Source organism: Nicotiana tabacum, chromosome 16 (assembly GCF_000715075.1).
Source record: "Nicotiana tabacum cultivar K326 chromosome 16, ASM71507v2, whole genome shotgun sequence".
Taxonomy (NCBI): Eukaryota; Viridiplantae; Streptophyta; class Magnoliopsida; order Solanales; family Solanaceae; genus Nicotiana; species Nicotiana tabacum.
In genome coordinates, this window is record NC_134095.1 from 151,595,447 (window position 1) to 151,607,737 (window position 12,291).

Genomic DNA, 12,291 nt, shown 5'->3' on the forward strand with positions numbered 1-12,291 from the left:
GACCGGATTGAGGTAGTAATGATTGTAAATGATGTCCTGAGGGTACGAAACCCCGAATTGCACATCGTTGTGCTATATTGAGGTGATGCACACGTTTGATGACGAGCATGAGGTCGTGCACTGTTGGGGATCGTGACTTAGTCTGTCCCGAATGACTATTTTACTGTGTATTTGACTGAAATCTATTTGCTATCATCATGATTTGGGTTGAATGCCATATTTGGGCCTCGTGCCAACTATTTGAACCCTTCGGGAATTTTTATTGATATTTTCTCACTGTTTTGACTTTATACTAGAACTTAGTCATGTTATATTCCACTGTTTTCATACTCAGCCATGTTTAATATGTTTTAACACTTAAACGATCTTTTAAATGATATTTGGGTTGAGAACCATGTTTTACTATTGCCCGAGTGGCTTGTGAGGATTTTGACTGAGTAAGGCCGAGGGCCTATGTTGTAAGAAAACACCGGATTATGAGTATGAGGCCGAGGGCCTGAGATATGTACGCCACGAGATGGCTTGTTGATATGAGGCCGAGAGCCTAAAGATGATGCAACGAGATGGCTTGATATTGCGCTTGGGCCGTAAGGGGCCCCTCTAGGAGTCTGCACACCCCCAGTGAGCGCGGGTACCTATTGGGATGAGAGATATAGCCCAAGGGGCTGGTATTGTTCTGAGATATTGCCCAAGGGGCGGATTTGTTAACATTGTGCCCGAGGGGCGAGCCTTTATGTGTTTATCTTTCTTATTTTCTGTCATTTACCTGTTTAATTGTCGAAAAGGTATTTCCTGAAGTTTAAACTGAAATTAAATGATTTTACATATCTTTGTTGGTTTTACTGCATAATTATAGCCTGTAATGTGCCTTACGTGTTTTTATATCTCTTAGTCGTTTATTTATGATTATTACTCACTGAGTTGGAGTACTCACTTTACTCCCTTCACCCTGTGTGCAGATTCAGGTGCATCTGGTCCCGCTACCGAGTGTTGATCTTTCCAGCTTAGGCGGATCCGAAGATTCTCTAGGTAGTTTCCGGCGTTCGCAGCCCAAAGCTTCTTCCCTTATCTTACTTCTCTTTGTTTTAGATTTGTATTGAACTCTGTAGACTTTCTTGTCTTATTCCGGATTTTTAGATGCTCATGACTAGTGACACCCTGGTATCGGGTTGTGTTGGGCTGTATTCCGCGAATTGTTTTGTATTGTCACTGCTTACTTTTGTATTTATATCATGTTTAAGACTAAATGCTTATTGTTTAATTGCTTAAAACTGGATTGGAAATGTGTCGGCTGACCTTGTCTTCACGAGAGATTTGAACTACAACATATTATGCTGGAATATTTCTGGATTTTGAACAGTGTTTTTGTTCAGATTTATCTTTACATGAAAAGTGGCTAAATTTCGATTACTTTTGAAACTGTGACTATTTTTGAATGATCACTAGTAAATCTGGTTATTTTTGAATTTCTCCTCTATATAAATGTATGATACTGTCTTTTGCAATATATAAATGGATATATGATTATTGCATAATGAGAGAAAAACAAAGCTCAAATGATTGTTCTGAGAAAGAAAAGTAAATCTAACCTTAAGTAGAGAGTATTTTTTGTCTTTCTAATTATGGACGCTACGCAACGCAAATCCTAATTAGTCGAATAAGTAGATACCATATATCATAATCGTATTTTTCAACGCGGGTTGTACTAGAATCAACAAGAAATTGGTGTTGCAAGGATAATGCGAAAATCACTCAATGTCACTAGGAGGGTGTTTGGATTGACTTAAGCTTTTAAGCTAAAAGCCAAAAGCCATAAGTTGGTAATACCCAACTTTTGGCTTTTGACTTATTTTTGTACTTTTTATGCCTAAAAATAAGTGCTTTTAAGCATTTTTTTATCATTGCTAAACACCACACAAACTTAAAAAGTGCTAAAAAGCCAATAAGTACTTAAAATAAGCCAATCTAAACATCCTCTAGTTATGCGAAGTAAAACTTCGTGATGAAAATAAAATAAAATAAAAAATTATGACTTCACCGATCTTTTGAGGAAGGGGAGTCAATTGACTAATAAGGAATTGGCATAAGGGAAAAGAGGAGCGAAACCATTTGGAGTGGAGAGGAATTCGCTAATGGTTCGTCTTACATTTGGCAACGAGAATTCGAATTAGTCGAATCAGTTGTACTAGAAGGTTATGCCAAAAAAAAAGAAAAAAGAATGAGTTTTCTTTTTTCCTTTGCCTATGAGACATTTAGTCATACATAAAAAGAAATAACCGACTCAGTACAAAACATGCAAGTCACCAATCAACCAGGGTTGTGGTAGAGTGGTAAGTACTCCTTTATCCTTAACCAAATGTCTCATGTTCGGGCACCTAGATATAGAGTCACCTTTGTTAGGGAGTGCTTTACCCCTCAATGTGGGACTTTTCGACACGAATCCGAATTTAGTCGGGCCCCAAGGTGAATCCCGAACACTGGATGGAAAACCAAAAAAAAACATGCAGTCACCAGATTACTAAATCAAAATGCTTTTAAAAGAAGAAATTAAATTGTAACGGTGATTTCCTCCAAATACAATTTGAATAGAAAAAAATGTCCCTATATTTTTTACTAATCTCCTATATGAACTACAAAATCAAATCTTGGACATAGGCTTGTCCGAAAGAGAAAGAGCGGGTAAATTTAGCTAGCATTTGGATATAGATTTGATTGAACTTGGAAAAATGAATTTTTGAAGATGAGATGAAAAATAATTTTTGAAAATTAAAATTATGTTTGGATATGTATTTTACTTAAAAAAGAATTGAAGTTTTGTGAGTGAAAAACTTTAAAAACTACTCCAAAGCTGTTTTTGGAATTTGAAAAAATTTATTTTCAAAATCTACCAAAAAATAATTATAATCTATAAACAAAGAGATATTTGAAAATATAATTTAAAAAAACCCTCCCAATATTGTTAAAAATTGTATACTTATTGTAGTACTAAACCGTTCAGCATTCGCATTCTTCATTTCTTCAAGAGCGGTTATTTGCAAGTTCGTCTTCGACACAAATTTAATACATTCCAATACTTTGCGATTCAGATCTTTTAGCTCAAGAACAATTGGGTGATTGGAATTTTGAATGGGAAGCACGAGATTATGAGATTAGAAACCTCCAAAGCTCAACTAGTTCTTCTTGGAGTTGAAGAGTAGGAGGTTACCCGTCGTAATAATCCATTGTTTTGACCTATTTGAGGTAAGAATCGATCCCCAAGCTATGAGTTTGGCTTACAATGTTATGGGTATCATAACGTTGAAGTACAATTGGGTTAGAGATTTAATTGTGAAATGAGAACTTGGAAATTGTGGGGTTTTCATGCACAGATATAATTTTTATTTTTTATTTTTATAACAGTTGTGTTCGGACACTACAACAACAACAAGAACAATAAACCCAGTGTATTCCCATATATGGGATTGGGGCGGCTAGTGTGCACGCAGACCTTACCACTACCTTGGAAAGATAGAGAGGTTGTTTCTATAACAGTTGTGTTCGGACAGTGACATTGACAATATTAATAGATGCCTGCTTCCTTCCACCAGCAACACGTGTACTTAGAAACCAACTAGTGTTTTTTCCTCTGGTAGAATTTGGAGTTTGCAACCACAGACTTCTAGGCTACACCTATCGATGCTGGATTTTCAAGCATATTCTTGTGTCTAATTGATATGGGCACCTTGGGTAAGAGTTATTATGGTGACAGTGATCTATTGATGATTGACCTATGGATTGAGTATGGAGAAATTGTAAGGAATTTCATTGAGAATAACTATGAAAAGCATAGTCGAGAAAACCTTGAGTTAGCCAAGACTTCAGGTAACGTGCATTGTGATTTCCTATTACTTGAATTGATTAAAATATGAAGTTGGTAACTCTAAACTATGTTTTTCTTTACAGATTCATTGACGAATTGAATTATTTTGTTGATCGGAAGTTGGATTTTAGTTGCACCCAAGGCAGTGGCCTAGTGGTTAATGAAGTAGAAGGAGAACTACGAGAAACCATTTTAAATCCAGCGAAGGCAAAAATACTATGTGATTCATTTCCATCTTCCAAAGCTTAGGTGGTCAGAGTTACCTAGGCGACCACGCTAGAAGTCCACAATCACGGAGTGCCATTAAAAGCTCTTCACCGCGATCGCGCCACTCATACCGTGATCACTGAAGGTGGCAGGTACCGGTGAAATAGTCGAGGTGCATGCAAGTTGATCCAGACGCTACATCATAAAAAAGAAGTATCATTAGAGTTAATTGGCAGTGGAGGTGAGCGATGACTTGAACTATGACTTTTTTTTATAAGGTAATGAAGGTGAGCAATGGCTTGAACTATGACTTATTTTTTCATAAACAAGCATGATCAGGAAATTTAATTCCTAACTGAGCATTTATTTTCAATGATTTGAGTTTTTCTATAAAGATATATGCAATTGATATACTCTGGCATATTGGGGAAAGTTTGAGATTCATAAGCTGATACTGTTGATATGATATGAACTTATGCGTTTTGAGATTACTACTGTATGTTTTCCTAATTGCGTATTAACTTTAAATATGACTCGTGATGAAATTGGACATCAAGGTGAGTCACTATGTATATGCCACAGTATGTTTTTGTGAACTTTTGTTCTGAATGCTTTGTTCAGAAATATTGAATGTTTTCCCATTCTCTAGAGGAGTGGTGTATACTAAGTGTTTCCCCAGTTAGTAGGAGGGTGATATTTTCAATCCAAGTTGGCTGGTTTTTATTGCTCTCAGATGTAGAGCTTTTCCTTTTACTAGTTTGGACAGTATATATTTTCCCTTTCAAAGAAGGTAGTATACGTGATGTTAAGGTAGTATATCAAAGATCTTGAGCAGCATCAGGTGTTCAGAAAACAGGATAGCGATGATGCAAATCCCATTCCTTTTGATTGAGTCTCTCAAGGATAACAACAGTTTCATTCTTTTTGTAACCTGATACAGCTTTAAACACTTAAATCTACTCTATACCTTTAATAACATGCATGACACTTGTAGCTGAATGCCAACTTGCTAACTCCTGAAGATCACAAAGATGAAGGAACTCCGACCAAAACTGTCAATCATTGCAGGTAATTTCTTTTCTATCATAAGCATTTTAACAAATTGAGACTCCTTAGGTTTGGTAACAATCCAGAATAGGCATCAGATCTTCCATAAGTCTTTTATACCTAAGGACTAGCAGTGAGATAAAATTTGACAACTTGTTCAAAAGAGGCAGTTTTTATCTCTCCCACTTAACCACAATCTGTGGAGGTTTTGACAAGAAGAAAGAGGTTTAAGGGGTGGAAATATTGCACCAGATTCTTAGCATAAGAGTGCTAAGAATCTCAAGTTGCTGATGGTGTTCAAGGAGTAAGATTTCCTAATATCTTCCACGTCTAATTCCTCTGATCACAACGAATGTACTCAAGTGTTTGTAGACTTGTGAGCAGGGGAGCCTTGACGTAACTGGTAAAGTTGCTGCCATGTGACCAGGAGGTCACGGGTTCGAGCCGTGGAAACAGCCTCTTGCATAAATGCAGGGTAAGGCTGCGTACAATAGACCCTTATGGTCCGGCCCTTCCCCGGACCCCGCGCATAGAGGGAGCTTAGTGCACTTGGCTGCCCTTTTGTTTGTAGACTTGTGAGTCTCCCAGATTGCGGAGTTTCTCCATATCGAACAACTAACTGACTAAAGTTAATCAAGTTAGTTATGTGGGGAGATAATCTGAGTTAGCAGTAACCAGCGATCGAGAATATTTGCAAAAATTGTAGGCTTTTGACTCTGCTTGTGGAGGGCGGGAGTTCAAATATGTTAGTACTTAATGCCAAAAAACTAGAGATGGACCAAGTTGCATATGGCATCAGTTGGAATAGAGTTGGCAAAATACATGTTCTCTAACTCCAGCACATACCGATGTTGGAAAATATTACAGAAAGAACTGTCGTAAATGTGGATAAGCTAGATGACAGTGGAACAATTAATTAAGACAATACAAAATCATTATTGCATACAATCCCAAAAATAATTCTCTTCAAACCAATTCCACACTCAAAAGAGCCAAAACAAAAAGAAATTAAACACTCATAAAACAAAACACTGAAGGTTGAGATAAGCTCTCATTGACAGCCCTGAAATAATCAGTAAAGTGACAGAAAGCTGATTAATGCTTCTACAATCCAACTTCATGAATGCGAACGTCTTGAAGTGCTTGGCAAAAATACCCCATCTGCCATTTCATATTTCATTAACTGCTGTCTGTTAAAAATTGGGATCAATAATAGTGCTTTTTATGTTGTCTCTAAATATGTTTTTTTTTTGTTTTAATAAGTCATGAAATTGAAATATATTCACACTAAAATTAGCTGACTTGATACTTGTACTGTACTCTGATCATGTTATTCTTCTTATTTTATTTTTTTGGGGTGGGGGGTGGGGGGAGGGAGGGAGAAGTAATTTAATTCCTTAATTCTATGTCCCCTCTCAGGAATGAGTTCTTCTATCATTTTATTATTTGGGTATAAAATTCTGTAAAATTATCAATGTGGTTGAAGTAGAGTCGCGCAACGGCGAATAAAATTCAAATCTGAAGTAGAGAGGTGCAATGGCCAAGTAAGTTATATGAGGCCATTTTCTAGTGCTGAAGTTAAGTCTTTGAGATGTATTGGCGCTGAAACATATGATCAACAAACAATGCATTTGTTGCACAATTGTTTTCAGAAATCCTGTAGAAAACTGGAAAATGAAAAAGGAAACTAATTGGTAACATACCCTACTTGTTTTCCCTGCACATGTATTTATGAAAGAGCAAATTTGTACAATATCAGTTCATTTAAAAGAGAATTAAAAATAATAATAAAATTTCTACACTATCAGTACATTTGATATTATAAAATCTTTTACACTGTCAAATGTATATAAGTTAAATTCTTTATCAGAAGTATGAAAAAGGAGAAGTTTTGTACCCCTTAATATACCTGTATATACCTGCAACTATCAATCCCAGACATTCTTTCAAGACACATTTTGAGATAATGAAAGGACGCATGAAGCCCATTACAGAGTTAATTTTTGGCCTTACCTACTAAATAATGTGAAATGTGAAGAGTTCAATGATCGCAGATTTCTCTCTATTTTTTCTCTTCTGAATGAAGTGGAAATTGATGTTGATTTTCCATTCTCTGGTTGCATGTAATGCACAGTTTCACTTTCAAGTTTTCTGAGTAAATTTCTTCCAGTAAAATTAGTATTGAACTGCTAGCAGTTCAGGAACAGACTTTATGACTCTGATCCCTTTCTCCCAACTATATTCTGGTTTAAGTATGAATTACAGTTTCTTTTTTACCAATTCAACCAACAGGAACAGATTCCTACTCAATAGTAATATAATTTTCTGTCTTAATATCACGAGAGCGTCATCCCAAAAACTCGAACATAAATCTCAATATTACCTTAACACTTGGTAAAGTAACAACCCAAATTGGCAGAAGATCCTAATTAACCTTAAATAACTAAATAAACCAAATCTTGCAGAAACTGAAGCTTTTAGAAAGGAAATACAACTATCTCACCAGGCATAAGCCCTATAAAATTTCACATTGACAGTGTGAGGCAATCTCTAAGGTTGCCACAAACATGCTTACTTCTTACTTTTAAAGCTAATGTCATTCAAACAGATGTCTTGGAGTTCTTGAGAATTTGGCATCTTCAGTCTGCAAGTCCCTCCTCTTTCATCTGAATTACATTAAACAGTTCCACCATTAGTATTATAAAAAAGATTAAAAGATTGACAATTATTTAAAACTACTACTCCCTCCGTTTCAATTTATGTGAACCCATTTGACTGGGCACGGAGTTTAAGAAAAGAGAGAAGACTTTTGAACTTGTGGTCCAAAATGAGGCACATATATTATGTGTGGTTATAAATCTTTGTGTAAAGGTAAATTGTTTCCAAATAAGGAAAGGGGTCATTCTTTTTGGCACGGACTAAAAAGGAAATAGGTTCACATAAATTGAAACGGAGGGAGTATTAATTATAATTTTCATGATACTCGGTTACAATATATACATATAGTTACTTATAGGTGGTCTTTAAGTATCATGAAAATGTGAAAGATCTTTTATGATGTCACTGTATAAAGATTAAACCGTTGTACAAAAATTTATTTTGATGAAAAGGTCAACAGAAGTTATGGAAAACTGATATAGAATGAGTATAACGAATCAAATAAATGGTCAGTATGGATTGAAATTTTATTTGTGTGTACCTTTGTGATTTCGTATCAGGTAAAAATGTGAATATCCATGATCAAAAGCTTCAGAGTAGCCTCGAACAATCATATATAGAAACCTGGGCAGCGATAACGCACCTCTGTTTCCATTTTCATTATCTCAAGTAGAGCAACATGTTTCATTCTTTTTGGAATCTCCTGCAGCTTCGGACAACCAAGTATACCAAAACCTTTGAGCAAAGGCATAGCAGTTGCGGCTAAATGCCACCTTTCTAAGCCCCGAAGTTTAAGAAGACGAAGGAATTCGAGCTGACCAAAACTGTCATTATTGCAGGTAATCTCTTTTCCTTCATAAGCGTCTACTAAGTCGAGGTTCCTTAGATTTGACAACATTCCCAAAATAGGCATTGGATCTTCAACAAGTCCTGAGTTCCAAAGCACCATCATTGTAATGGATTTTGGAAACTGATCTGAGAGAGGAAGTTTTTCTATTTTCCCGTGTAACCATAATTTGTTGAGGTTTTGACAAGAAGAAAGAGGTTCAAGGGGTGGAAATGGTTCACCATATTCGCAACCCAACATGAGAGTTCTAAGACTTTTCAAGCTGCCAATGGCATTCAGCGAGTAAGAGTTCATAACTTTTTCCATGACTAATTCTTGAAGATTGAGTAAACCTACAGCACCATCATCTTTCAAACGATCACAACGAATGTATTTAAGAGTTTGTAGACTTGTAAGCTTGCTGAGCTGCACTGCTCCTTCATATCGAGCAATTAAATGTCTTAAGTTTATTAGGTTAGACATCTGAGGAGGTAGTATGCATGAGCTACGATCAGGGTTCAAAACTTGGAGAGTTTGTAAGTTTTTGAGTTTGCCAATGGTGGGTGGGAGTTTAAAGTCATTAGCACCTAGCAAACCTAAGAACTTAAGATGGACCAGATTGCCTATGGCATCAGGTAGTGCAGGTTGAGTGAAACGGATTCTCTCCAAATCTAGCACATACAGATGTTGGAACATATTGCAGTAAGAAGTAAACTTCTTACTGTCCTGGCTACCTATTTCTACATCAAAGAACAAAAGTGTCCTTAACTTCAATGTTGAAAAGTCAAGTGAGAGGTACCTTTGTGCTTGAGCATGAATGGCGTGTCTGTGGCGCGAGAGGGGCACAGAGTGCTTTCTTGGATCATAAATATCGAACAAGTTTACCTCTGTAGCCTTTTTCACGGCAAGATCCCGAAGTAGGTCATGGATTCTACATCCAATAATTTTCTCCCAAAATGTTTTTGCTACTTGAATCAAGCTTCTTCTTACTAGCTCATTTAGGAAGTCCTCAGCGACATCCTCCATTCTTTCTCCCACTCTAGGTATGAAGCCCTCGGCCATCCACAAGCACATCAACTTTTCAGTGTTGATTACACTATCTTCTGGAAAAATACCAAAATAAAGAAAACATTGCTTGATCTCTGTTGACAAATCATTGTAGCTTAATGATAAAATGTGAGAGATCTCAATTGAGTTATTCTGCATGTGACGCCAAAGGTGTGCCTTCACTTTTTTCCATTCTACTAGTCCTTTTTTATGGGAAAGTAACCCGCTTAGTACAACAATGGCAAGCGGTAAGCCTCCACATCTTTCCACCATTTCGTTAGCTATTCCTTCCATTGCTGGAGACCACCCAATGTTGTCAAACTTGCCTACGTGACGCAGCTTCTTGCAGAAGAGGTCCCAACTTTCTTCTTGTCCTAGGAAACGAAGTTTGTATGCAAAACCTTTTTCATCTGCACTTTCAGCCACATCCTCCTTGCGCGTGGTAATAATAACTCTGCAGCCATTCTTGCTATCTGGGAATGCTCTTTTCAAACTTTCCCATGCTTCTTTATGCCATACATCATCAACCACCAAAAGGTATTTGCGGTCTTTCAATAGATCACGAAGGTAACTTTCTAAATCTCTCTCCGTCATCTTCTCCAACAAATCTAGAATTTCTTTGGTGCAACCTTGGATAGATTTTATGATATTTCGTAGGAGATCTGGGGTGTTGAACTCTTGAGAAACACATATCCAAGCGCGTGTTGGGAAGCTAGTGATTAGACTAGGGGAGTTGTAGAGGTTTCTTGCAAGAGTGGTCTTGCCTATACCACCCATACCATAAATGGAGATGACACTTCGTCGAGGCTCTTCTTTGAGAAGTTCAGCAAGAAATCTTTCAATGACTTCCTGAAAGCCAACAAAAATCTGATCCTGATCATCTGCATAGGAGGTAGTTCTCCTCAATGTTCTAACCAGGGCGGACCGATTGTTAGACCTATTACTTGGCCCTTCTCCTGCAATAATATCGATATTTCTAATACCATAAGTCTCTCGTTTGCGAGAGATATCCATGATGCGTGTCTTGAGGGATTGGATCTCCTTGCCGACGTTGTAGAGTTTGGTCTCCTTCCTACAGATGCAAGCGCAAGACTTAAGACGACTAGCAAATCCATCGTTAGTACTGCCTTTTATTGCCACATTAGTGGAGCTATAAGTCTCCAATATAGCGACGGTGTCATTAGCAATAGAGCTGATTTCAAATATCCATTGTTGAACTCTTTGATCTTCAACTTGCTTTTCTTCTGCATCTTTGAAGAAAGATTGCATGAATAGCAGCTCATTTCTCAGCCACTGCACATTCTCTCTCAGACTTCTGCGCAAGGCAACTTCTTGTATGAGGAAATCGCCCAGCTTTTCAACTGCAAATGATACAAAAGCATCAACCATTTTCAGGAATCTTTGTTTTAATTCACTGTTATCAAGAAACCAAGTGTTGTTCTTCTTCTTGAGTGTGCAGTTGATGTCATTCCTAATGTGCTATATATATGCACTTGTATTAAGCTTTGTTCTGCTTTTCACTTTTTCTTTTTAGAAATATATATTATAAGTTTGCTTGTGTTCAGGGAAAATGCCACCGAGTAGGAAGCATATTTTGATTAAAACATCAAACAAAGAATGTATAGGGCGTGGAACAGGAATTTCAGAGTTATATTTGTCAGACAACTCATCCCAAGATTTAATCCTGATTCTGTGGAAACATCAACAGTTTTGGGATCTTTAATCAAGTAGCTGGTTTGATCATTATTTATTTTTGCTAGCCGGTATACATAGATTATGCACTGATTATACGCGTATTATACATTCTCCTGGTATTTTTTGGCACTGATTATACGCATATTATATTATACATTCTCCTGCTATGTTTTGTTTAAGCGATTGGGTGAATGGCTATTTAGGTTAATTCTTCAAAGTTTTTTTTAACCTTTTCAAGGCCATAAGAAAGTTGTAGTAGCTGCCATAAGAACAGAGCCTTTATGAAGGTTTTCAACCTTACTACTGTAGTAGTTGTTGCTCAAAGATAGAGGTGGCAAAATGGTTAAAAGAAAATAGTTAACCACCTATATTATCCACTAAAAATGGGTTGGATAATGAACTTTTTAAAAACGGGTTAAATATGGATAAGAACCATATTATCTATGTAGAAAATGGATAACCAATGAATAACAAATGAGTCTAACTTTTAAATTTGTAAAGCCTCAAATTGGAAGTTTCTCAAGTTAGGGAGACTAAGAATTCTTCTAAAAGTGATCATATACAAGAAATCATGGATAATATAATTACCCATATTATCGCCGGTTAATCCGTTTTTTGTCTGTATTAAATATGAGTCGGGTCGGATAATTTATCCATTTTTTCATTACCTGTTTTCAACCCGAATTATATCTGACCTGATCCGCCCGTCTGCCACTCCTACTCAGAGGTGATTCCAATATAGTGGTGTACTCTGGTTGTATACTTTCATTTACTTACCATTTCTTTTAGTAAGCGTTTGGATATAAAATTGTAATTTTTGAAAAAAAGTAGTATTTGGAGTTAAGTTGAAAAATGGTATTTGGAATTTGAAATTATATTTGGACATGTATTTCACTTAAAATGCTATAGTTTTGTGAGTAGAGGAGAAAATTTTCTGAAATTTTTGAAAAAA

The 12,291-nt window shown here is 36.5% G+C and overlaps 1 protein-coding gene and 1 long non-coding RNA gene across 2 annotated transcripts; one reads left to right on the plus strand and one right to left on the minus strand.

The window, feature by feature from the left end:
* The first annotated feature begins 2,996 nt into the window (after nt 1–2,996).
* Nucleotides 2,997–11,506, plus strand: LOC107765668 (uncharacterized). Its single transcript, XR_001643476.2, has 4 exons — nt 2,997–3,240; nt 3,400–3,861; nt 3,943–4,307; nt 11,210–11,506. It is a non-coding gene; the product is annotated as an uncharacterized LOC107765668 (long non-coding RNA).
* LOC142170520 (disease resistance protein RPP13-like) lies at nt 6,497–11,213 on the minus strand. The gene has a single exon (XM_075232452.1). The coding sequence runs from the start codon at nt 11,031–11,033 to the stop codon at nt 8,382–8,384; it is 2,652 nt and encodes an 883-aa protein (XP_075088553.1). The 5' UTR covers nt 11,034–11,213; the 3' UTR covers nt 6,497–8,381.
* Nucleotides 11,507–12,291: the final 785 nt, after the last annotated feature.